The sequence below is a fragment of the Boleophthalmus pectinirostris genome, unplaced genomic scaffold, assembly GCF_026225935.1.
Source record: "Boleophthalmus pectinirostris isolate CB_2022bp ecotype Guang Dong unplaced genomic scaffold, ASM2622593v1 HiC_scaffold_20, whole genome shotgun sequence".
NCBI lineage: Eukaryota > Metazoa > Chordata > Actinopteri > Gobiiformes > Gobiidae > Boleophthalmus > Boleophthalmus pectinirostris.
The window spans coordinates 17,723,337-17,750,751 of record NW_026571153.1 but is presented as its reverse complement, the minus strand read 5'-3'; the positions used below and the strand labels follow the sequence as shown (position 1 = coordinate 17,750,751).

The 27,415-nt window shown below is 38.4% G+C and overlaps 2 protein-coding genes, 1 non-coding gene and 1 pseudogene across 5 annotated transcripts; 2 read left to right on the top strand and 2 right to left on the bottom strand.

The window, feature by feature from the left end:
- The first annotated feature begins 1,906 nt into the window (after positions 1-1,906).
- LOC110159340 (uncharacterized) lies at positions 1,907-7,863 on the top strand. 2 transcript variants are annotated; one of them, XM_055156154.1, is made up of 8 exons: positions 1,907-2,032; positions 2,679-2,788; positions 2,896-2,980; positions 3,059-3,254; positions 3,529-4,553; positions 5,481-6,280; positions 6,530-6,712; positions 6,785-7,863. In XM_055156154.1, the coding sequence occupies exons 1-8, from the start codon at positions 1,944-1,946 to the stop codon at positions 7,033-7,035; spliced, it is 2,739 nt and encodes a 912-aa protein (XP_055012129.1). In that variant the 5' UTR covers positions 1,907-1,943; the 3' UTR covers positions 7,036-7,863. The 2 variants fall into 2 exon arrangements, with proteins under 2 accessions (XP_055012129.1, XP_055012128.1); XM_055156153.1 differs by having other exon boundaries at positions 6,509-6,712.
- A 1,191-nt stretch (positions 7,864-9,054) lies between these two features.
- On the bottom strand, positions 9,055-14,056 carry LOC110159337 (butyrophilin subfamily 1 member A1-like; annotated as a pseudogene).
- A 349-nt stretch (positions 14,057-14,405) lies between these two features.
- On the top strand, positions 14,406-18,970 carry mfsd8 (major facilitator superfamily domain containing 8). 2 transcript variants are annotated; one of them, XM_055156155.1, is made up of 13 exons: positions 14,411-14,569; positions 14,701-14,757; positions 15,318-15,397; positions 16,051-16,094; positions 16,838-17,078; positions 17,155-17,268; positions 17,337-17,481; positions 17,571-17,629; positions 17,715-17,823; positions 17,904-18,038; positions 18,105-18,208; positions 18,316-18,533; positions 18,611-18,970. In XM_055156155.1, the coding sequence occupies exons 2-13, from the start codon at positions 14,702-14,704 to the stop codon at positions 18,812-18,814; spliced, it is 1,509 nt and encodes a 502-aa protein (XP_055012130.1). In that variant the 5' UTR covers positions 14,411-14,569; position 14,701; the 3' UTR covers positions 18,815-18,970. The 2 variants fall into 2 exon arrangements, with proteins under 2 accessions (XP_020779558.1, XP_055012130.1); XM_020923899.2 differs by having other exon boundaries at positions 14,406-14,757.
- Positions 18,971-19,560: 590 nt separating this feature from the next.
- On the bottom strand, positions 19,561-19,642 carry trnal-aag (transfer RNA leucine (anticodon AAG)). Its single transcript has one exon. It is a non-coding gene; the product is annotated as a tRNA-Leu (tRNA).
- Positions 19,643-27,415: the final 7,773 nt, after the last annotated feature.

The window sequence follows — 27,415 nt, the reverse complement described above, 5'->3', positions numbered from 1 at the left end:
ACATGAAAAAAATCAACATACGTAAAAACCTTGAAGTACTTAAAAAATTTACTTCAAGGGTAAAAAATAAAACTATTTCGAGCAGTTTTTGAGGTCTAATAAAGCTTCAAACGTATGAATTTTGTTCAATAGAAACAGTTGAATGGACTGATTTTTTTCCTAGCTGTATTCGTATATTTTTGTAACTACAAATTAGTTAAAAATAAAATAAACCCTCAGCCCTTTTAGCAGGTCTCAATCAATCATAAAAAATACTTTTACTTTTCAGTCCAGTTCAAAAATGTAGTGGAGTAGAAAGTATCTAGTTGAAAAACTATTCAATGCAAGTTTCATTGCAATTTTTTTGAGTAAGTCTGTGTTTTAATGGCATTTCACATCTGTACTGTAAGACTTTAGTTTTATATATTGAAACAAAACATTAGCTGCACTAATTTGGTTTAGTTAGCGCTGTTTTCTCTACAAATGTCTGAACTTAGGAATGCAACATCCCAAACACCCACAGTACAAAGGATTCACAAACAATGGCATACCACATCAACAAACCGGGCTTTCACAGAAGAAACACAATAAATATACTAATAATTATGAAAACTCATTTAGTATAAGAGACAATTCTCATGCGAGAAATTTGGGGAAATCTATGCATCAAGGTTCAGACAGTGTTTAAATAATACATTTTGCAGTTTTGGAGTTTATTTCAATATTTTAACTTTGAGAATAAAACCTGATTTGTGAATTTTACAAATGTTCCTACTGTCTTACACAGGAAGTCGATGGTTCTGCTGGGGTCTTTGCACTGAAAATGTGGACCTATAGAGTGTTGTTGGAGCTTGTCCACTGGGCTGACCATGCAGCAAACACTCTTTACAAACTCCACTCGGAGAGGGGGGGAAAAGACCAAAACTAAACTCAGCAGCTCTGAATGAACTCATGCGACACTAACAGCCAGCTTTCCCTGTTAAATATTCCAAATTAAAATAAAACTGTGTGGAATAAAGGCATGCGAACACTTGATATAAGAGGAAATGTACTACTTAACTAAACATTACAAAACTCCTTGAACAAAGCCTTTTCAGACAGCTTTTGCAAGATGATGGTATTTCTAAAGTAAGTGCTAAATGACCTTCACTTTCCCACAGTTACCAATAGAGTTTTAACTTTAAAAAGTTTGAATTGTGAAGTGGCTGATCTAGGTGTTATCTTTTGGATATAACATTGTATTTATTTTATTTATGTAACTGACACTAACAAATGCATTATACTTAGAATGTAGCCAAAACATGACTGTTATACTGTGACTGAAGTGCAACCAAGTCCTGTACTCTTTATCTATTTCAAGTCTAATATTCCTTTACTAAAAGTATTTATTCCAATCACTTTCCTGTTTTGATAGTAGATGGAATGCCTGTGTTGTTTTGGTTTGGCACAGTTTACTGTGATCAAATGTTTGCTGCTCACATTTCTCCTGGTAATACTGTATACTTGAATGTGCTGCTACACTGTCAAGGGCTTCATCTTGAAGCTTCATTATTGTATTGTATGCATTGTGAACAGATGGAGAAGCTGCAGTAAAGCTTTTAATAGTTGTCAAAATATTATCCTAAACTGTAATATTTGTAACACACACGTGTGCAAATTAGCTGTGACTTCATTCGTTTTGTAACACTGTTGATTATTTTTTTTATTGTTATAGATTACAGTGTGTATCAAAAATAAAACCAATGTAACTCCTTAGATCTCTAGACTTCCACTTTGCCTACAAAAACGTGACTATAACGAGCAGTTTGAGTAAAATAATAAAAATGAGAAATAAGATCAATACAGTACTTGTTTTATACATGGGGAGCGATTGTGATGTTTTTGGCAGATGATAGATGGTTGATGTTGTGCACATGCGCATTGCTCCCTACAGGAGCCTGAGAGGCAGGCTCCTGTAGGGAGCAATGGCGGAGAGTGTACGCTCGCCTTTTGACTACCGGGAGCCCCCGACCCTCGACAGCGACGGGGATGGCAGCAAGCCGCCACCGCGGGGGTGAGTGCAGTTCGGGTGTATCCAGGTCACTGCTGCTGTGCACACAATGCACGTTTGTTGAGTTACTACTATTTGAGTATATTGTGCACGGTTTCATGTTAATATGCAGAAAAAGCACCTGAAAACCTGTATTCCGGGTAGTTTGTTTGGTATAATCGTGGATATTCTGCGTGCACCTATCTTTTGCCACGTTTATACACTGTTAATTGTCGAGTCGTTGTTGATTTTCTTATGTTTGACGAGAGTAAAAGTCCCGATGTTAGCTATTAGGGGCTAATCAGCTAGCCCTTAGCAACATTGCATGCTAGCACATACTCGGAATGTGCCTTGTTGTTCCACCCATTAGGAATATCTGCATCCTTCTGTTTATTTTGCATTCTCTACCATCATTTTACCCCAGTGGTCTGTGAACCATGTCTCTCAGCTGGTCACTCCGTGGTCACGGTTGGTTGCCCACATGCACCCCTAACACTGGGATTGAGAAGATCCATATGTGCTGCACATTTTTTAAATGGCTATGCTATAGACGCAGTGTATTTATCTGTAATTACAGAGTTTGTCTTAAGCATTTTATATCAGCCCTGTCCACATCCTGGGGCCTTGCGCTTATTTATTTAGCTGTTATTTTTGTCTTCTACTTTTACAGTCGGGTGTGTGGAAGAAAGAGAAAGGGAACTCCTGTGAAGGTGTGTGACCGAGTGTATGTAACAGAAGATGAGGAGGAGGAGAGCTTGTCTGAACACAGCTACAGTCCTGGTAGGTCTGCTGTACTCTGAAAATTAAAAATGATTACTTTGTGTGGGTGTGGCCAAAAATGTTTGATACTGGTGACACATAATTTACCTTCTGGGATTATCTCTCAGGTGAGGGCCAGTACCCAGAGGGAGCAGAAGACCACCTGGCTCCACCTGGAAGTCCATACTACCTTCCTGATCCGGCCCAGCTTTGGTAAGATGGAAATAATAAAATTAAACTTGCCTAAACTTGCAATATAATTAAACATTGTTTTGGTCTGTGGGTTATTAGTGTGCCAGAGCTTGGGGAGGATGGAGGTGCTGGTGTTGGGGGCCCAGTGCTGTTTCACCCTCCTCCAAACTGTCGTATTCAGGAAGTTCACTGTGGCTCCCAGGTACGGCTGGTTGTCATAGCGATACGTGACATCGCTAAAGGGGAGGAAATCACTGTCGACTACAGCCTTGGTGACTGGGGTGACAATGCAATGGTGAGCTCAAATATTTAATGAACATATAAATATCAGGAAACCCTCACATGTTGAAGTCTTGAGTTAATAATAAAAAAAGGTGTGTCTAAACCAGGATGTGATTGAAACTATGACTATAAAAAAAAATTTCTAAACCTTTTCAATTTTTCATCTATTGTTGGGCTTATATGAAATGTGCTGCTGATCCAAATCTAAAATATATGTAAGCTGCCTGCACTAAATTGTTCTGTCAACTAGATTAACTGGTCTGCGTTGTGTCTTTGCACTCTACCAGGAGGACAACCCTGGCCCACACCCACTGTCCCTCTCTGTGTCAGATTACCTCACTCCATCCTGGTCCCTGTCCCCGTCCTCCTCCCCGCTGACTCTCTCTGAGGCCAGTGACTCGGACCGCGAGGAAGATGAGGAGGAAGAAGATGATGATGACGACGATGAAGAGGAGGAGATTGAGGACATTCGAGGCAGGATGCTTCGGCGCCGCAAAAAACGCAAGATCCCCATGTCCGTAAACTCTAAAAAGAAAAGTTCCCCCACTACATCACATAGAGGACCGGGTCGCCCGTGCTCCTCTTTCTCTCGACCTATTGCACCGGCGGTTAGGTCCCAAGTTCAACCACCTCTGAGCACTATAGCCCCGCCTACTACTAACATCAACAATAACATTAACATAAACATCAGCAGCTCCAGTAGCACAGTATTGAATCATCGCCAGCATTGTCCTTACTGTGGGCGCAATTTCCGCTCTCTGGCACGCCACCTGGAGAAGTACCATAGCAACCAGCCTGAAGTTAGGACTGCAATGGAAATGGCTCACCTTCATAATCACTCAAATGGCAATATCACGCACAATCACTCTGCAGTGTCCACCTCTACATCCCAAAACCATTCATTCACGGTACCACAACACTCCAGCGCTCCCTCTCTTTTCTCCAGAGAAAGAGAATCGCCAGCAGGACGCTCAAGTCAAGTCTCATTCTCACTTTCAATGCCATCTTCCACTCAGCAGCCCAGCAAAAAGGGACCTGGTTTACCTTCAGGGAATTCAAAACCCCATACAGCTCCCCCTGTTGTTCAAAGGGTTAAAAGTCCATCTCCTCCTGCATCTTTGCACAAGAGAGGACGGAGGCTGAAGAAGGAGAATCAGACAGGCCCTCAAAAATCTGAAGTGGACATTTTGGGAAATCAAGATGAGTTGGTTCCTCCCCCGACCCCAGAGCCCAATGTGGATCCAGAGGAAGATCTAGACTTGAGTGCTGGAGAAGAGGAATCACCAGCTCAAAAGAATGGAGAGATGGGGAGGTATGTATGTTTATTGACTTCTAGAGCTGAGTACTACTCTTTTATTTCATTTACAGCTTTTACTTACAAGTGCATTGTGTGTTTTTCTGGTGGAGGGTTCGTCAAATTCTTTTCTCCGTGGAGATGTTATTGCTTTGTCTGGAAAGTTTCACAGTATGGTATTAAGTCTTTCTTTATTCATGGAGACCACACAAAGTTACCTGTCAGATCTGTGGAGAGGTTACCCTGCTCACAGTCTGAATACCTGTTTTTCTAGGTATTTTTGAGCTATAAAACCACCTGTGATTTAATAAATATAAAGTAGAGCCTGTTTAAAATCATACTGTGGAACATTCCATGCGAAGAAGCAGGTGACAGACCCCCAACCAAAAAGTTAAATAGTGCACCTTTAAACAAAATACTAAATATTACCTACCTAAACTGCACTAACCATGATCTAGAAATAAAAAAAAACAAAATGGTATAATAAATTCCAACTGGTACTGTTTTTCTATAGTTAATTATTTATGTGTGATCATACCGCTAACCAACTTTTAATGGGAGATGACAAAATTGTAAAAACAAAACAACTTTACAAGAACTGCACCAAGATATTTTGTATTTAGTGAAACATTAAGCTTGGAAAAAATACTGTCTGCAACCTCTGAAATATTTTCTGTTTATCAAAAGTGTGTTCCCAATATCTGACCAAAAGCACATCAATGCCCACAGGTCAGGTGCATTGTCCTTGAACAAGTCTCCCATTCAGTCTGCCTGACATTATATTTGTATAACAATCATTTTTTCTTACTAGTGTTATTACAATACCTCAAAGCCATTTTTATGTTTTTCACAGTATCCAATCCTAGTGACTACCATTTGTTGATTGTTATTTTATCTAGACAAAAGCCTTGGTGAGTTATTTATTTCTGTTGTATTTCCTTCTAGTTCTATCAAACCACACACGTCCCCGCTCCTGTCTTCTCTCTCCTGCCTGGTCCGGTACCTGCGGCATCAGCAGCACTCGTCCTTCCAGTCCCTCACCCGCTCTCCTCACTCTGCCGAAGCCTGGCGCCTCCTTTGCCACTCCAGCTTATCCCTACTCATTCTCTACAACCGTCACCGTGAATGTGAAGTTGCTAAACTCACCATCCAAGACTACTGCAACCGATCTTTGCCCCATGGAAACTCCCCCAGCAGCCCCGCCTCAGGTATGGAGGCTCTACTTTCCCCCTTTGAACGCCATGTGTTATGTCACTTGCCACGCGCTAGTGTTTTGGGTAAAAGAGGCCGCATCCAGCCGCTCATTCTGCCTCCACACTCTGAGTCCTGTTTAGACCTGCTTCTCCAAACCAGTCCAAATGTGGGAGTTGATCCACAGAGCCCCTACGTCTTCTCAAGGCCCTACCATTCTCCTGCAACGCCACTAAGAGGAACTGACCTTTTGAGGAACTTGGCTCGGGCCAGCGGTGCTAAAAACCCTGCACCTCTGACAGCCACACGAGCGCGGCGCCAGGTAGCCATCCTCACTCAGCTGCTGTTGCTGGATGAGGGGGAGGGGCAGTCAGCAGCGGTTAAACGCCTGGAGGACTTTCTCGATCAGCAATATAACGTGACTCAGAACTGTGCCAGTATTATCCAGGATCATTCACTCATGGGTCGTGTGGGTCGTGTTGTACTTTATGGAGAGAAGCAAGGTGTGCTGTTCCGAGGAATGAGTCTCCAGCAGATCTGCCTAGAATTGGATGGTAAGAAAATACAAAATTGTATATTACAAATCTTTTTTTTTTTTTTTTTTAAATATTGTTCTTCTACAGGGATTTCTTTTTTAGTTTTACTGTTTCAGTCACCCATACCCATATTTTATTTTCAGCATAAATGTGATTATATAGACAGAATCAATAGTGATTAGTTTATCTTCACATAAAGAATCAATTTTACAATGTTACAGTTGTATTAAAATCTTTTTTCTACAGTGATGTCTGGCAACTCTGCAGAATCCTTTTCAGAAGAATCTGAGCCTGAGCAGGTGAAGGAGGAGGTGAAGCAGAAGGTGGAGGTTCCTGTGAAGAAAAAAGGCAGAGGGCGACCTCCAAGGAAGAAGAAACCAGCAGCAGCCCGTCCTGCAGCTCCACCTACACCCAAGGACCCAAAAAAGAAGGCCAAGCCGCAGAAAACGGGTAAAGTCACTCTCATTATTACGGTAACCAATCTTGGATCTTTTCTATACTTTTTTTTTTTTTTTTTTTCAGGAAAGCGAGGTGTAGTGAAGCGTCCGTGGTCGGAGGCGGAGCGCTTGGCAGTAGAGACTCATTTAAAACAGAACCTCCTTGAGCATCGAGTTCCTGCTAAAGCAGACTGTGAGCGATGCCTCCAGCTGTGCCCAATGTTGGTGTGCAACCAGCGAGACTGGAGGGCCATTAAGTTTTATGTTCACAACCGAATCCAGCTCCTCAAGAAGCAGGACAGGAGGCTGATTGCAGCTGCAGCCTCCGTCTCATAGGGTAAGTGCATAGCAAAGGCCAAGGGTGGGAAACCTTGTCCCTAAGAGACACATTTGAATATTGCCATGTGATGGAGAGCCAGACCTGTACTACTGCTACTTTTACATTTTGGTTTAAAATGTGTTCCGAAAAACCTTCCAAATCCTGCTGAACCCTTTGCAGCCTGAACTATCAGCTCAAAATATTGTTTTATTCAAAGTTGATTTCAGATAGAAATATTAATCAGGTCACAGAATACCCACCTCTGTGTGTCAAAATGTTGCCTAAAACTGGGTGCATCTTTTTGGTGCAAGGTTTTGTTTTTTGTACTTGAGGTGATGATGAGGGAACTCCCTAACATTCACTGATAAGCAAGCTGTGAATGTTTTAATATTGTATGTAATTTCTACTTTACATAAACAGACTGAGGATGAAAAAACTAGAGTTGGCTTCTGTTGAAAGCTAATGACCAAACCTGAATGTGCATAACTGTGGAGGAACAGTTTTTTTTTTCCAGTGATAACCTTTTTGCTATTGGGACTGATGTATACTGTGTTTGTATAGTTTGTTTCATATCAAGCAGCGTTGTGCCCAGAGCGTAAAAAACGTATTCTTGGACTGTCATTCACCAGTGAAGTGGTTCGTGCATACCTCTAGTCTAAACCATTATCATAAATATGTATTAAGGCACGTCTACTTGAATTTATTGTATATCATTTTTTTATTTGTTGCAACATATGATTACATCCACAATGTAAATACATTAAAACTTGTTATATAAAGTCAGTATTGTGTAATGGTGTACATAATGTAAATGATACCTGTACTTATTAAAATGTATGACATTATTTTGTGTTTAATCAATCTGGATTTCTGGCTTTTACATTAGAACACAGCAATCTTTTAGTACATTAAACATAAACTACAAACACTACAGCACACGACACAACCAAGTCCAATAAAAAAAATAATAAAAAATTGGCTGATACAATTCTAGATCCATAGAAATTTTCATTCTGTGATAAAATAACATGCAAAAAATACAACTATTTACAGTATGCTTTCAAAATGACACTTGATTTGTAACCTCTTACAAACACCTCTAACATCTCAGAGAAATAGATTCTGTGCATGCTCTAGAATTGAATGATACCCCAAATATCAAAATGTATGATCAACCAATGTTTAAAATTTGACAAGGATAGGCTCCACAAATTTGCCATATTGTCTTTATTATGTTAAGAAGAAATTTAACTTTTTTTTTGTAGGCCCTGTAATTGCAGAGACATTAACCACAATTCAGGTCAACAAATCTGCAGCTCAGTTTTAAACTCCTTGATTTTAGGATGTTGTGATGTCACGTGAATGCAACCCCTTTAATGACTTTGTAGATTTTTATGTCAGGGAAGGGGCCTATATAGTAAGAGAATTATAACCCAAAATCAGCAACAGTAGAAGTAACTGGTAATTACATCAAATAATCACATCAAGACTTCATTCAGACCGGACTTTTTTAAGTAGGGCTGTCATCGACTAAAGAAATTCTTGATTAACTAAACACAAGACCAGCCGATCGATTAGCTGACTAAAAAAGGAGTGCGTCAGAGGCTCTCAAAACAGTTGTGTACCTAAGTATGTATGTGACCCAAACAAGACTACAACTACACAGGAGCCCATGGCAAAACTATTCACACCGAAAAAACACAAGGAAACAATGTATTTATATAAGATTAAACTTTTGAGTCATGAGAGTAATCTGCACTTTTTAAATCTAAATACCAAAAAAATACCAAATCTTCAGCCAAAACATTAAATTATCTTTTCTGCTGGTGTCCCATATAAATCCTTACAATCTAAATAAAATGACAAATATAGATTTTGGTAAACTAAAGACACCATCAATCGGTTAATCGACTAAACAACTAAAAGCCTGCAGTCCCACTATTAAGGGAATGCTCTGGAATTAGTTGGGTAAGACTTATTATTGCTAGCATTTTTTCTAGAATACCCAGGTATTAGACCAGCACACATACACTGACTTTCATGGTTTAGCTTTTTATATAAATGTATGTGTACAAAATTCTGTGAAGTTAATCCTAACCACTAAATTTCACTGCATACACCACATTTAACTATTAGATCATGTAATAATGACAACTAAAGCTATACATTTTAACGTAACTGTGGGAGATGGATTTATGTATTCACGATTTTTAACTAGTCACATTGTCAACAATAGTCTCTTCCAATGTTCCAATGTGTTTGTCATCTGGATCTCTAGCTACAGCGGGACCTCTATGTATAATCTCCATTGGTGATTGGTCCCCTTTACCGGGATTGAAAAGAGGAAAGACCGGCCCCGAAAACTTGGTCTTGAAAGAGCCAATTAAACAATTACTTTGCACATTGTAGAATTCTAGTTTTCCACAGTCATAATCCAACAACACACCAATCTTCTCTGGTTGGGCTTTAATTGGGAGTAAAATGGCAGGATCTGAATTGAACTGTAAGACTCCAGGATTATCAGGAGAAGAGGAAAGGAACCAAAAACCATTTTCAGTTGTTGGGTTAGTTGGAGAAAATTCAGACAGACTTGTTACACCAATCCACCAGGACTTTTTTGTGGGAACATTTTTTACTCCATTTAAGAACAGAGCAACTTCCCAGTAGTGTCTCCCAGATGTGAATCCAGTTGTTCCTCTGACAGCTGTGATACAGGTGACACTGTCTCCATCAGGAAACACAACATCGGCATCTCTCAGTTTATTTTTATGAATTTTAAGGAATTTATTATTACTCTCCTCAAGCTGAATGTTCTCTGTGGGGAAAAAAATCACATATAGCCTATATTGTCGTGTAACAATTTAGCAGAATTTTTTTAAAAGGCATTTTACCATAATTTTTCACAGCTGTATCAGGAACTGAAAACAAATCCACAAAAATAAAGATGACATATTTTAACAGTACTGCACAATTAAAATCTTTATCCATTTGTGATCACAATATTCACATAAAATTGAATGTTGCTTGTATCTTACCATCGGAAAGAAGATTCTCCAATTCGCCTGGATCTTGAAAACAGAAAAAAAAAAGCAGCGTTAACTAATAATTTGTGGAAACACTTATGAATAAGACCTTTAGCTTCTTACCCTCAGTACTGGCAGGTTTACCTTTACCTTTAATATAAATACTGATTTAGTTATAGATACATATTCAAAATAATAAAATCACCATGTTTATGGTTACCTCTATATTTCTTTAGCAAAAGCAAGAGAAATCCCAGTAGGGCTACAAGTGCGACAGCTGTAATGGCAAACAGCACCCACCCTGTAATCGAATCTGAAAAGTATAATAAGATTATGTCAGTGGGTCATGGATTTAAGAACTATACTTCTCCAAAAAATTAAAGGAACAGTTTGAAAGCACATGAGATTTCAGGTTGAAAAAAAATTTGTATTTATATAAATATAGACAGGGCAATGTCTTAGGAACAATAGGATACCACCTCTTTTAAGGGAAATAAAATTTTCAGCCAACAAAGGGCTTAGATTTATAGACACACTGAAAATGAAGTAACGTTGTGGCATTTTGCCAAAAATGTCATTTCTGCAACACATAACGCAGATGGAATGTCCTCCCAGATCTGTGTAAGGGCATCACTGAGCCTCTAATGTCCCAGAGGTGTAATATCGGGTTTAAGTCAGGTGATCGTGAAAGCCATTCAATTGTATCAATCTCTTCATCCTCCAGGTATGCCTGTATACTCTTGTCACATGAGGCCAGGCATTGCTGTGCCTCAGTAGGAACCCAGAATCCAGAAGAGGTTTGTACATCCCTCCATACACATGTCTCCCCAAACTGACCCACCACCAAACTGCTCATGCTGAATGATGTTGCTGGCACCACCCTCATGAAGTCTGTTTCTGATTGTTTGGGCTGAGACATTCACACCAGTATCCTGCTGGGGTTCATTGTGAAGTGCACAGGCAGTGCTGAACCTGTTCCTCTTTGCGCAAAAAGGCAGATATGGGTCCTGCTGATGAGTTGAGGACCTTCTACAGCCCTGTCCATCTTTCCAAGAGTAACTGCCTATGTCCTGAAATCTCCACGTTCTGGAGATTGTGCTGGGAGACACATTCATTAAATCTCCTTGCAACAGCACGTCTGGATGTACCTTCTTGGGGAAGTTGGACAATATGAGCAACTTCTGTAGGATAAAAAAAATGGCTTCATACACCCAGTAGTGATAATGACTCTAGCAAAAGCATCACTAGTGGAAAACCAGCCAAAAAAGACCAAGAAACTTGAAGAAACTTGAAATGATCTCCATATGCAAAACCAGTCTTGTTTTAGGGTCTCATTGTTGCCACTCTAGTGCACCTATTGTTCAGTTCCATTTAAAGAGTCCATCCTTTTTTTCCTAAGACATTACACTGTCCTACGACGAAGTATAAGGGTCAGATTAAAAAAAAAAAAAGATGCTGGCGCTAAGAGAATAAAGTCGTAACATTTCGACATTAAAGTCATAATATTATGAGAATAAAGTCGAAGCCAGAAAAAGTTGTAATTTTACGAGAATAAAGTTATAGGTTTACAGGAATAAAGTCGTAATTTTATGAGAATAAAGTCTAAATTAAAATAAAGTCGTAATATTATGAGAATAAAGTTATAATATTACGAGAATGAAGTCGTAATAAAATCAAAGTCAAAGTGAAAAATGCGGCAGAAGAAGAACCTTGTTTTTCAATATAAAACCAAAAATAAGAAAATGAACAACAATTTTCTTCATTATTTGGGCCTCCAGACTGAACCAGGACTGAACCAGGACTAAACGAAGTCCGAGACCAGACCGGGACTGAAACCAGGACTTAAACAAGGACTAAGTCAGGGACCAAGACTGAGACCGGGATCAGACAAGAACTGAGACCAGGATTGAGACCGGGAACAGGACCAGGACTGAAAGTAATATGACTTTATTCTCGTAAAATTACGACTTTTTCTGGCTAAGACTTTATTCTCATAATATTACGACTTTAATGTCGAAATGTTACGACTTTATTCTCGTAGCGCCAGCATTTTTTATTTTTTTTATCTGACCCTTATACTCCGTCGTACTGTCCATATTTGAATAGATATATTTGATAGATTTTTTTTTTTCCAGATGTGTTTTAAAAGTATATTGACTTTTCTACCTTCTTGGATCTGTGAAATCGGGAGTCACATGTATTCTTCCTTGCACTGCTTCTTCTCCAGGCAAGCCCACAGAACAGGACAGTGCAGAGGAGCTGTCCACAATTATCCAGCTGTGGACGGACAGGAGGCCAGATGAGGCTTTTCTGTAGACCAGATCTTTGGTTTTAAGTGCCCCTCTATCATTGGACCACTGCAGGTGAGGCTTAGGGTACCAGCCTTCAGACTCACAGCTCACATTGAGTTTGTTGTTCTCCTTCACCACTGCTGTCAGCAAAGGTGTCACTCCAATTTCTAAGATAACATTAAATAATTCATTTGGATCGACACTTGTATTTGAATAATATTTTTAAATGTGCACTGTGTAACTTTTGTGGTGGATGGTTTGCCACTGCCTTGTCTCCATGGAGATCATATTGCTTTTCCTTGAATGTTCCATAGTATCATTTTAAACTTAAATCTTGCAATTAATACAATTACAGGTGTTTTTATTGGTCAAGTTAAACAAAAAACACAAATTCAGGGTAACATAGGGTAACATCTTCCACAGATCTGACTTGTAACTTGACTTAGTGGCGTTATTTGCCTGTTACCATGGAAATCGATATGATAAAGTCATATTGTGGAACATACCAGGCAAAGCAATACCATGGAGACAAGTTGGAGGCAGACCCGCCACCACAAAAGTTACACAGTGCACCTTTAAATACTTACGGCTCACAAGGAGGTTGACACTTGCCCTGTCGTGATGCTTGTCGCTGCTAACATAACAAGTGTATTTTCCTGCATCTGCAAGTGCGACATTTACCAGTTTGAGGGTCACATCTCCTTCCTTCAAACCAGCTGAGGAGGCATGCTTTTGGCCAAATGAAACTCTGCCACTGTAAGATGGCTGAGATGCACTACTGATAACCTTGTCCTTGTAAAGCATAACAGGAGCATTAAATTGGTCAAGATGAAACCAGTTGACCTCCATGTCTTCAGCAGTTTGTTGTGGACTGAGCCAGCACGGTAAAACTGCAGTCTCCTTGGTGTAGACAGACACATTTGCGTTGACAGAGACTACAAAGTTTTCTGACACTGGCAAAACAAAAGAGGAGAAATTAGGTTACTTTGGTTAATTAGGTCATCCATTTTACTCACATTTTGAACAAAAGCATTTACTTTCACTTTCAAAGCATTTGGATTGGATCTGGATACCCAAATACAAGGGTAACAAAACCTTTATAAAGATGAGCATTATATTAAACTTTGCTATTTTTCCTAGGGTTGTGGAAGATAATAATTCTTTAGCTTTATCTTGTAATTTATAAAGGGCTATGGTACCACACCTACGTCTATTGAAGGTGACTTACCGGTAGCAGCGTGACTGAGCCACACACAAAGAAAAGCTTCCAGCCAAAAGACAAGATATTGTGAATCTATAAGAAAAACACATTTATTATGTAATATTATTTTATTTTACATTGCACAATGTTAAAATATAACTTTCAATCATCGCGCACAAAGACAAACTGCTATCAATAGACATGTAGCACTAATTTAGAAAACGGTCTGCCTACCCATTCTGAGTATGTAGCGCGGCTCTTCCAAGAGTTGTGAATATATCGGGATACAGGTTACAAGTACAAATACACACGTGTTCTTAAAATCTCTTCCTCTTCGTTAACGCGCTCAAATTCTAGCTAATATTTCTATTTCAAGCTTCAACGAGGCAGGCTGTCTGACGCAAGTTTCTATTTTCACTTTCATTTTCCTAAAATGGACACAAAGGTGGAGCCTGGTGGAGCCTCGATTTTACTTAGATGATGTTTTCGTTGGTATGTTGTTCTTGCTATTGTGGTTACAGTTGTGAAAGATGTGTTGTGTGAACTGGTTGCATAGACTGAATACGATTGATAGACGTGAAAGGTAACAACAACCTCCTGCAAATTTTCACACTCACGTGCTCTCTGTTACGAGTACCACTGACTTACGGAAGTAATCAAGTGCACTTCAAAATAAAACTTTTAGTGCAAGATTTTAAAACAACTGGGCCTGCAACAAATAAATAAGACTTTTTTAATATGTTTAAAAAGTACCGAAACCTTTATTGATGCTTAAATGATTATGTCTGTGCTGTAAACACTCACCCAGTGCAAGTCATAGATCCATGGTGTAAGTGCACTGAGGATTTTGATATAATGTTTTGAAAGGATAACCGGAAATGTTTGTAATCTGTAGCGAACATGACTGGGAAGTTGGAGAAAAGGGATCGTAGTCCACTTTGTAAATATTATTGTATTTGTTTTTAAAACATGTAGTTTTCTGAAGTCGCCGTTAATTTAGCAGAATCTCATAACAAACGTACTGCTTGCGGAATGGGTAGGCACCACATTTTATCTGCGTCAACCATTCTGACACTGAGCATTTGTTTTGAAATGTTTGCTCAGGACTAGTTCATTGCACCCCTTTTGTTGTTTGTCATTATCATTTTTTTGCGAAATTTGAGGCAGGATGTCTCAAATTATCGATGACGAAACCACTCCTTTGCTTAGAGATGATCATAGCAGGTGAGTCCAGTTCAGTGCAAAGGCAGTCTAGTTAAGTTGGATGTTTTGTGTTATAAAGTCTTGATTGATAGCATTTATATAGCGCCTTTCAAGATACTCAAAGCACTTTGCAGTTCATTATTCAGTCACTCCACACTCAGTGGTGGAAAGCTTCTATTGTAGCCACAGCTGCCCTGGGGCAGACTGCCAGAAGCAAGGCTGCCAATCTGCACCATCGGCCCCTCTGACCACCACCATCACTCACACTCACACCACTTTCATACTAGGCAATGTGGGTGAATTGTCTTGCCTAAGGACACAATGACAGTTTTTTGCCACTGGCACCCCACTGTGGCACCTGGAATATCTAGTGGTCTCCCATCCATGTACTACCCAGGCCCAGCCTGCTTAGCTTCTGAGATCTGACAGGATCAGGCTTTTACAAGCTGGTATACACATTTTATTAACTAATTAGCTATATGGCTACATAATATTAGTCGACTACCACCTCAATGTTCCTGCAATGTAAATACTCCGTAAATCCTGTTATAAACTACCTTTGTGTTGTATGCACTATGCAGTGACTGTCAAGATGCAGTGTGCAAGAGTCGATGGAGGTCAATTCGAGTCATGTACTTCACAATGTTTCTCAGCAGTGTCGGTGAGCCAATAACTTTCACATTATTGTATTTTGACATCGTTACAATTATAAATAAAACAGTTGTGCTTGATACATACAAGTGGTGGAAGTAGAAGTGCAGATACCAAAGCAAAAATAAAATAAATAAATAAAATACTAAAGTGAAAGTATCACATGAAAAATCTAAGTACAAATATTGAAGTATATGTTTAAAATCTACCAAAATAGTAAAAAGCACATTTTGACACCTAATAAAGCTTCAAGTGTGATTAATTTGATCAGATTTGTGCTAAATTGTTGTTCAGTAGAAACAACTGAATATATATATTTTTTTTCCAGCAGTTTTTATTTGTATACTTTTGTTCGCTGAAATTATGAACGTGTTAAAAATAAACCCCTCTGTCTTTCTGCAGATCTCAAACAATAATAAAAAATACTTTTACTTTTCAGCCCAGTTCAAAATGTAGTGGAGTAGAAAGTACAGATACCTGCTCTCAAATGTAGTGAACTAAAAGTTAAAAGTATACACTTAAAAGTACATATACCTAAAAATCTTACTTAAGTACAGTGCTTTACTACTTTTACTTCATTATGTTCCACCACTGTATCTGATGTATATAGATAGTGCCTTCTCTAGTGGCTAGTTTGTTCTTAATGGGCTGTCTTTTTTTAAGGTTTCACCATTGTCATAACATCACTGTGGCCCTATTTACAAAAAGTAAGTAAAAACATTTTCATTACTTTCTGGATTCGAAGCTGTTGAGCATTGTATTAAGACTATTCAGACAAAATTGGGAGATTTTTTTCCCACTATTGTACAGAAAGATCAAGTTTTTTTATTAATTCTTTCATTTTTTAATCTACAACTATATAGTGTATTTGGTGTGAATATTGTTCTTTAGTGATTAATCACTCAAGTCCACTCATAGCCAGAACAGACTTATCAGTAAAAGTCCTATATTACACTAAATTGACTTTTATGAGCTTTAAGCCATGCTATAATATTGTTACTTCATCAAAAACATACCTGGAGTGTGTTTTGTTTCAATTACACATGTTTGACTAATCATTTATTATTAGCCTGTCTACATCTCCAAAGATGTTTTCATGTTTTTAGCTCTCTTTTATCTTTTGTTCAGCAGAGATTGGTCAAGGAATTGTCACATTATTCTAGTGAAAGTAGGGTTTAAAAAAGTGGAGCTTTTCTTGTATTGCCACATGGCATCACAAGGTGAAACAGAGGGTTTTTAGTTTGACAGAAGAACTCAGCGTAAATATGCAGGATTTGTGTGTTAATGAAACAAAACACAACTCCAGGTATGTTTTTGATGAGGAAACAATATTATAACATAGATCAGAAAATAGTGTAATATAGGCCCTTTGATAAAATATTTTTTAATCTGTCTTTAGTATGAATAGTATTGGGTTTCACTATGTGCATATTTATTTTTCTTTTCATAGATTGATCCAAGCGCTGATGCTAGTTTCCTTGGCTGGGTTGTAGCTGTCTATAGCCTTGGTCAAATGATAGCCTCACCTCTTTTTGGTCTGTGGTCAAACCATCGTCCACACCGGGAGCCACTGATCTGCTCCATTTCCATCAATCTTTTAGCTAACATCTATTATGCTTACGTTAATTTACCAAAGACAGCGAATAAGTACCACATGCTGATATCAAGAGCCTTTGTAGGTTTTGGAGCAGGTACTGGAAGGATTAAAAAAAAATAATATTTAGATGAATGTTTAACTTTTTACCAAACAAATTCATGGTGTTGCAGGTAATGTTGCTGTGGCAAGGTCATATGTTTCTGGAGCTACGTCTCTGGAGGAAAGAACTGGTGCAATGGCCAATATGAGCGCCTGCCAAGCTTTGGGTTTCATCCTGGGTCCAGGTATGGATACACTAGTCCTTTTAAGTATTTTAAGTACAGAGGAAAAACCAACAGTAGTATTTCTGTAGCTCTTCAGGCCTGTCTGTCCTTTATTGGTGAGTGTGGCATTACGCTCAAGTTCATTGAACTTCATCTTAATATGTACACGGCCCCTGCTATTCTGGCTGCAGCTTTGGGTCTCATCAATATTTTGCTGGTTTTGTTTATACTGAAGTAAGTGAAAATTACTTGCTTGTTCACATTTTAATCTATGAAATAGCTCTACCTTAATTAGCAAATTTCAAATAATATTTTGCAAACAGAGAGCATCATGTTGATGATGATGGAAGATATATTCAGCCAAGCATCAACTATACAGATGGTATTTGAATAACTAATGTTTTGGCATATTCTAGTTAGCAGGTGTAATAATTAACTTGATTAACATAATCTTGTCATTTCTTTAGATAATGTTGAAGATAGTGTCGAAACAGAAGAAAGTGTTGACCAGGTGGCAGTGTTGACTTCAAATGTTCTCTTTTTTATAGTTATGTTTATCTTTGCTATATTTGAAACGTAAGTTTACAGATTTTAATTGTCAATGGCATTTTTTTATTTAAAATTTTTCACTTTTTTTTTCTTTGTTTTTTTTGCAGTATTGCAACCCCTTTGTCTATGGACATGTTTGCATGGACAAGAAAAGAAGCTGTGTTATACAATGGGATCATACTTTGCTGTATTGGATTTGAATCCATCCTGGTATTTCTTGTTGTGAAACTGGTTTCTCAGAGGTATTTATAACCTGTATTTAATGATAAATTAATGCTTGCTGCATCTTAAGTTCTCTGTGATTTCAGGTTTGGTGATCGCCCAGTATTGTTAGCAGGCTTGGCTTTTATATTTTGTGGCTTTTTTTGCCTTCTTCCCTGGGGAAATCATTACCCTAAAATACAGTGGGCAGGTATGTACTACACTGGGACCATACAGAACACATGTGTTTATAGGCCAATGTTGCATGTCTGCTCTAGGTTTGTAATTACCGTTTGTGTGTGTATTTTAACTTTGCAGATATTAAAAACAATACACAGGTCAGTCAAATGGTGTCTTTGGCTAACAGCACAGTGGAGCCAACTGGATGCCCGTTTGTGCAGACCTGGTGCCAGTACACCCCAGCCATAAACATTGCTCAGTACATTTTTTCTGATTTCCTTATTGGTGTGGGTTACCCAGCATGTAATGTCATGTCTTACACACTCTACTCCAAACTTTTGGGACCAAGACCACAGGTAAAATGAAGTAATGTTTAATGGTTATTAATTAATGTATAATAACAAATCATGATGTTGTTGAATGAATTGTACAGGGTGTGTACATGGGCTGGCTGACAGCTGCAGGCAGTGGAGCACGAACACTTGGTCCAGTCTTTGTGTCAAACATCTACACTCACCTTGGACCCCGATGGGCTTTCAGTCTGATCTGTGGCATGGTTATCGGTGCCATTGTCCTCCTCATCTCAGTCTACAAAAGACTTATTGCTTTCTCTGTTCGTCTTGGAAGGACTGGCTGACAAATCAAAGAGTACTTTACTATTTAAAGTTTTAAATTACAAGTACAAGGAATTTTTTATGTTCAAATGATTTACTTTTATCGGTTCCACTGAACTGTGATTAATCAGTGATAGACCTGCTTTTACAATAAAATTTAACAACTGGTGATACATTAATTTAGCAAATCTTTAGGCAACACATAACTTTTCGGTGCTCTGATAGACTAAGGTTGCAAATATACTTAGTTTGCAAGGAACAGTAGATGACGCTATTAAAACACAACAATATACAGTGTTTAGTAGCGAGAAAAAAAGTGGAATTAGTGTTTATTTCCACTTTATCTTTTCTAATGTTTAGCTTGACTTTATGTAAACATGTTCTCCACTCAGTCATATTTGTCTTGTTTGGTGTCCAGATGATTTTCTCTGGTTGACTGGTCTTAAAAGGACTCTATAAGAGACGGTAAATTTCCCTGCTGTATGTGAAGACCTGAAAACTACTACTAAAGCCAAAATCTTTTCATGGCACTCTGTAGAAAGGCATGAGACTTCAGCCTAGATTTTCAAAGTTATTAATCACAAAACAAGTGAATGTACTGCTTCTTGATTGATTTACAGTGAATGTCTATTATTGTTACATTTTACCAGATTTACCAATTTACTTGAACGCATTGTATTTATAATTTGCGGTTTAAAACAGCCTGGATTCCCAAATAGTGGGCTACATGAGGGAACAGGGTAACACGTACTTAGTGAATCAAAATGTCTGGCAGCGGTGGGATTCGAACCCACGCCCCCGAAGAGACTGGAGCCTTAATCCAGCGCCTTAGACCGCTCGGCCACGCTACCGTGCGTTATGAAGTGCAGACACTAAACTTCAATTCTCATTTTCAGGACATGTCAGATTGATGTAGTGTGGATTTTTTTTTGACAAGATATTACGCACACAAGCATATTTACTTGATAAAAGTTATTATGAGTGAAGATAATTAGAGTTGGACTATTATTTTATTTTTTTCCGGAATGGGCTTTGGAGTAGCTCTCATTATCTGAACAGTCTAGTTTAGTTAGTAGCGTAGATAATGGAACCAGCTATTCTACATGATTCATTTAATACAATAGTACAGACTACGTGCTTCAGAGAGATCAGTAGAATACTTTGTTCTTGATGTTGTAATGTTTTTTCTCTCCTTTAGGGGACACCCACGCTCCTCAGTGCACATGTGGAGAAGGCTGGTTTGAAACTTTGTTGAAGAAATGCATTTGAAACAGCTCAGTAACACGTTTAGTCAGGGAGCGGGTGTACTAACATTACACTTGTGTTAAAGATAAAACCAAGCAAGTGAGCTGACTCAAAGTCCAACTTTTGTTAGTATTAGATTCAATTGCCTACTGGCTCATGGTCCATCTGAAAATAGGTAAATAAACAAAAACAAAAAAACAATTGTGCTCTAAAACGACAGTGTAATGCACTATGGAATGATGTAAGAGGCAAAATTATAATTTACTTATTTGAGTGTATTAAGCCTATAGAATAGGTCTTTATAATACAGTTTTAGAGTTTGTAACAGCACAGCTTGCAGACCTACAAAGCTGTAGTTACAAATATTTCAGCTGAATGACTTGTCCATCTCAGCCTTGTCAGCACCTGCCAAACTTCATTGTGGTGCACCTGCCGCAGCCCTTGCAGATTGGCGTTTGATAGTCCAAAGGTGAGCAGTGTACGAGGCACATGTTACAACAGCTATGTTTAAAACATTATCTCCAAACTTGCTTAATAAGAGTATTTGGCAGAGCATATCATTCCAAAAATTGAACGAAACATGTTAAAGCCAAGAAGCCAAGCAAGATTACAGCTGTTTCTTTTCCCACTTTATACACATATTATTGAAAAAAAAAAATCCTAAAAGTTTTTTCTTTCTTTTTAATGTTTTTGAAGCTTTGCAGAATATAAAAATCATACCGCTACACCTTCACAAACATGCTGCAGTTATAGGCCCTCTACTGCTGCATTATGTGGCTGCCTAAAATAAAGAATGAATGGGAAAGCACTGTGTCAGGAAGGACATTTATTTATTTCACAGTTTTATCATTTCACTTTTCCTATTATATTCTTTTTGCAGCATCTTTGACTGTTCAGAAAAGTGCTATATAAATAAAAATGTATTACTATTAAAATGCATTTAGGCAGTGAGTCAATCAGTTACTTAAAACAGTCCTTAAAACATCACAATGCTCTTGGGTAGATAAGGTGAGTGCCCTGTATGTAGCTCAAAGGTCAGTACTGATTTGTCCTATTGTACTGTTGTCTGGTAATTACTGTTGCTAAATGGAAGGGAAAATGTTCAGCTGGTACAAATGAGGTAAATGTTTGCTTTGGATATACCTTCAGCCCCAACAAGCACTTTCATCATTAATAAACTAATTAAAAAGTCTACTAATATTAAAACAAATAATAATAATGTACATTTTTATACATTACAAAGTGTACCTCTGCTAAGACACTGAGCACATTTCAAGCAATGGCAATTGAAAAATAAATGTGCATTAACTAAAACAACTTTGAGGGTCTCTTTCTTGTGAACTGTTAATAAGTTAGAAGGTAAAACTAATCATTCTTTTTAATAGCAAGAAAATTTAGGATATTTTTTGTACACATCTTGGTTTAAAACACAGCTGATGCAAAGAAAGATACCTAAAATATTAACTTCAATTACTATACTTCTGTCTAACAAATTATATAAGTAAACTAAACGTTATACAGTTTTATATCATGTGTTTTGTTTGCACTTAAAGGGGCATTACATAACTTACTGGGTGGGGGTCGCGCACCTGCTTGTTTCTATGGATATGTCATAGCTCTGCCACTTTATGGCATTAAACAGCTCTACCTTAAAGCTCAGAAATACCCAGGAAAACAGGTACTTTGGGCAGGCTTGCCTCTCTATAGATCTGACCTGGGTACGTTCGGTCTGCTTGAAGATAGAAAGGTTTAAGAACATACTGTAAATTTCAGACGGACCCTCCACCAGAAAAGTTACACAATGCACATTTAACGTTCTTAGATTTTTGGTGCACCCATTTTAAGAGTAGGTGCAAAAGATAGCAGAGGATGGTTTCGATCCATCGACCTCTGGGTTATGGGCCCAGCACGCTTCCGCTGCGCCACTCTGCTGATGTCCTGTAGAGGGGGCAGGGGAGCCACAAATTCTCCGTATTTGCGACACTGTTGATAAAGGCGTGCTCTTACATAATATAGACTATTGTTCTCTTGTTTTCACAGAGCGGAGGGGGAGAGGCTCACAGGAGGGGGCGAGGGAGTGAAAAGAAGAGAAGATGGACTGAACTTGACCAAAGGCTTGTACTGAATGCTAAAAAGTCAGGAACCTAAAATGATACTTTGCAATGCCGGGGGGTTCTACGTGTATCTGTATACTGGCATGCTCAGAAGTTACCATGGTGACACACTGCACACATTACCAATCACTGTTAAAGTAAAGTCAATTGTTAAGTCTGAAATGTCAAGAAAAAGCACACATTCATTTAAAGGTGCACTATGTAACTTTTTGGTTGGAAGTCATTGTCAGTTGCTTGCTGTTTCTATGGAAATGTCTCTGCTCTGCCTGGAATGTTCCATAGTATGACATTAAACAGCTGTACCTTACATTATTCAATTACAGGTGATTTTATGACTAAAAAATACATAGACAAACAAGCGAGATTGACTCTCCACAGATCTGACTTGTAACTTGGTCTGGTTTGGTTTTGAAGATGATGGGAAGGTTTAATTAGTCCAGGTGGCGCCACCTAGTGCCTCCGCTCAATTTCATTTCTCTCCAGCGACTAGGTCAGGAATCGGAATACACTAGACGGTTCACAAAAACCCGGAAGTGTAAGTTCGGGCACTAGCCAATCAGCAAAGAGCCATACATTTAGTGTTGTCAATGATTCCCGAGATCAAGGATTTAAAGCCAGAATTAAGAGAATGTTTGGTGAATTTCATCAAGGGGAAAGATGTTATTGCCTTTCTTCCTATGGGATTTGGGAAAAGCTTCATATACCAGTTAGCCCCGTTAGCTGCGCATTACATACGTCATGACGAAATAGCAGCAATTGGTTAAATAAAAAAAGTATCCACCTACCATCGCACGAACAATTTCTAACACTGCGAGGTCAGATGGTTTCTACGACGGCTAAAGGTTTAATGCCATACTGTGAAACATTCCAGACAAAGCCACCACATCTTCAAGGAGAAAAGCATTTGACGGTCCCTCCACCAGAAAAGTTACACAGTGCACTTTTAAACTACACAGTTTTGTTGTCCCGGGCCCCCGAGTCTTAGGGGCCTAGAATTGGAATCTCTGCTCATTAATCAATAGGCTATTAGAGGGGAGCCCCTGTGAGTTTTCTTGCCCCGGGCTCCCAAATTTCTGTTGATGGGACTGTTTGAAGTGACATGTTCAGCAGTTACCATGATGACACAAAGATTACATTAGTAAACACTGTCTTAGACTTAGACAAACTTTATTGGTCTACAAGGGAAATTATTTGGACACAGTAGCTCACACATCACAATATAGTATAAAAACAAAGACAAAATATATAAATGGTAATAATAAATTCTAAATAAGTAGCAAAAGCAAGAGACATGTGTCAAAAGACATAATTATATAAATGTATATATACAAGTCAAAATTAAATAGAAAAGTAGGTAATAAAATATAAAATCACAGCAATATACAAGAGGTTATAGGAAGAGTTTTAAGTCTGAAAAGTCACCAGAAATATAAAATGTATTTAAACAATACATTTTGTGCTTGTTTTTCAACAAAAAAGGTGAGAGTGAAAAACTGTTGGCTAATGCTAGTTTGTGACTAATTGAGGCGTGAGAGACTTTTTAAGTGCACAAATCAGCTGTTGTAGTTCCAACCAAGTCAGCTCTTTCTGGTCAAATTGTGTTAAATGATCACATTAAGGTTGCTTAAAGTTGATTAAGGTTAGTTTCATTTAGCTTTACACCCCCAGGGAATGTTGATGAATGCAAAGTATCAATACATTTATAGTAAAGTACGCACTAGGCGCAGAATATTAAGTTATGCTTCAAACCAGTTTCTAAAGACTTTAAAGTATGTAAAATCAAAGTGCAATTGTACTATTTTAACTTCATCCTGGGGAAATCATGTGTAGGACCTACTGTTGTTCATTGAGTCAGAAACAATGCCATGAAAGAGGTGGACTGGTTTAAACTGGCTCACACATGCTCTTTTCCATTTTTTTCCCCCTTCATGCGCACACCGCCTTGAAAAACAAACTACAAGAGGGATCAGACAGGATTTCAACTGCATAGCTCTGTTGGTTTTCCTGCAGGCATTTGTCAGCACATGCTGTCCCTACAGTATATGTGACATTTATTCAAGAGAAAGTACATTGTTGGAGATAAGAAGTCAAAGGTAACAAAGTACTTACAACTTAAACCTGTGTAATCTTGAGTACGTTTAGGAAAAGACTGTCCTCTAAGCAAGTATTTCAAAAATTTCTAACAGTACATCATCAAGTGTACATGTTGACGGCTGGCTACATGTGGCTACATGTTTTGGCAAGAGGAAAAGCAAATTCAATGCTCCTATCATATAGGAGTGATAGTAGTAGTCTACAGTAGCAGTACTTTCTGGTACTTAACATATTTGTGGCATTTTGAAATTAACCTTAAAGCTGCTTTGTGTAACTTTTTTGGTGGAGGATCCATCAAAGGCTTTTCTCCATAGAGATATTATTGCTTTGTCTAGAATGTTTCACAGTATTAAACTTTTCTATCTTCATGGAGATCAAATCAGATCAGGATACAGGTCAGATCTGTGGAAAAGCAACCCCACTCACAGTCAGAATGTCTGTTTTTCTAGGTGTTTTGAGCTATAAAACCACATGTAATTTAATAAATGTACAGTAGATCTGATTGATGTCATACTGTGACACATTCCAGAGCAGTTACATTTCCACAAAAACAAGCAAGTGATGGATCCCCAACTAAAAAGTTACATTGTGCACCTTTTTAAAAGGTTGTACTGAAGTACTTTTTACCTGGCTGTAACCAAGTTTAAATCTGATGTGGTTGTAGTTCTTTTTTTCAGGAGCACACATGCCCCTAAGTAAAACAATTTAGGAGCACAGAAAAAAAAATGGGGGCACAAGTAGTTTTTCATTTTGAATATTTATTACAGTATAGAACTTTCACACACCAACACCAACTTACTTGAATTTTAAAAAACTAAAGAATTATGACTGTACTTTTCCCGCATGACCGCTGATAGTTGGGTTAGACCCTTGAGTTATGGATCTGCCCAATTTTTCTTCCTACAGATTAACTAACAATTGTAATTGTAATTAAGTCAACGTGACCTCTTTCCCGCTGACTGCCACTAGGACTTTAGAACCGTGCCATGCTCAAGCACGAATGCATAGGGTTCTAAGACCCACACGCACACCTGCACAACTGAACTAGGCCAAGGCAGATGATGTCATAAGTCCAGTGGCATGAAATATCTTTAAAATAGTGAGGCAGATATGAGTCCTGCTGTGATACGTGCTCCTCCTTGAGTTTATGAATATAATAAAAGGATGGAGGAGGAGAAGTGAGGACAGCCGGAGATGAGGCTGCAAAACCTTTATCACCGTCCACAGTCCTTATTGAAGGTAAGCACGTATTGGACCAGTTTATTCACTGTTTTCGTCAGATGAGTAACATCAGTGCACACGCAGAGCTTGTATACTAAAGTCGTGCGTGAGTGCATACATGAGCAATCGTGCCATGCTTTGCCCACCTCCTCCAACCAGGCCAAAGTCCCAACCGTGCTGTTCCTGGCCGCAGCTCGATTACGCTTTCTGGGCTATTCATGCTTGGGCACAGTTCTAAAGTCCTAGTGTGAGTGCACCCTTATTAGAATGTTTAACTCATCAAGTTACATCTATGCACACTGCTCTCCTCATTGTGGGCTGCAAGAAGCACTCACACATTTGCACCTGTTTTGTTTTCCTCATTCGCATGCTGAAATATTTGCTTGCAAATGCGAGTGAAATGGGTACACTCTAGAGCCCTGGTTTTAGTCCTGGTTTATTTTTGATCAAGTCCACATTAAGTTGCAGGTTTAGTCTCAGTTTAGAAGAAAAAGGTGCTCATCAGGATTACCATGGAAAAACTTCACTTACAGACATTAAAAAGAAAAATTCAGAGGCGCTCAAACTGTAAAAGTCCTTTAATAGTCAAATTTTATATTGAAGGACATTTAATGCAGTTGGAGTACCTTTTTAATAGTAATTTTTTGTATTTGTAGTATTTCCTCTGGCCAGTTGTGCAATGGCAGCTCTCTGACTTATGCTTTCTAGAGAATACAAGTATAGACATGTGTAGTACATTTCTAATTATAACTCTGCAAGTGTGGCTTCAAACTCCAACCATAACACTCGACTACAGTTTTGTTTCCAGTAAAACCAGTGGACATGTTCCAGTTTAAATTCTGCCACTTCACAAACAACATGTTTACGTACCCCCTTCCCCCTCCGTTTATTACAGTCTGCCCTTTACTCCATTTCTTCTGGTGCCTCCCCCTCCAAAAGAGGCCACACCCACTCTTCTGTTTCTTGCTGAACTTGTTTTTCCCATCATCTCCCTTGATACTCTACCTCCTCCTTAGCAAGTGTTATTTTGATCAGGCAAAGTAGATGATTGGATAGTTGTTTTCAAATATCTTGCAGGCTATGATTAGGAAATAGTGGGGGAAATGGAAAAACACACTGACTACATGAACACCATATGTATTTATGTATTTGTTATTATGTCAACACGTCTGAGATTTTGTTTACTGCTCAAACTTTAAGAAGGATTTTTGTCTGACTGAGCAAGCCATTAAAAACAAGGACAACATTTGGAAAAGTTAAGTAATTACAAACACAAATAATTAACCACCACTTGAGCAAAACAATCATTTAATCAATACAATATCTCCACCAAGTAAATATGTTGTATTGGAGATACCTGTGTAAGTCTGTGATGACTTTACTGTATTGTGTTTGCGCATTTGATTTGATTGGTTCAACAAAAGCATTATGTTATGTAGATTAATTGCCAGTATAGTCAGGCACGTGATGTGACTCAGGGGCTCTGCAACCTTTTCATAGCCTATAAATAAATTGCAGTTAAGGTCAATATGACCGAAGAAGTGTGCTTACACTGTAGAAGGTGTTAATTTTAGAAAATGTACAAAGCCACTACTACCACAGTTTTTGTCTTATTCAGGATAGCAGCACTAACATAAAGGCCACTTGATTAGTTTACTTACAGTTGATTTTGATGATTGAAAAGTCACTGCAAAGTCATTTAATTTTGATTAGCAAATGATTAAAAGAAATGTGTTCAAAATCCTTTTGTAAAAATCTGACCTACATACCATTACATGTTTACAGAGGGCAAATTCATGTTCTAACATCTCCTTCTGTTGGCCTCCATGGGAAAATAGGCTAATATCCTGTATTGCTCAGTGCTACTGTCTTCGGTGCAAACAGAGCACAACAAGCATTTAGATGTAAAGCATTGCATTGCAGTGTTATTGATTTAAATATTTCTTTCAC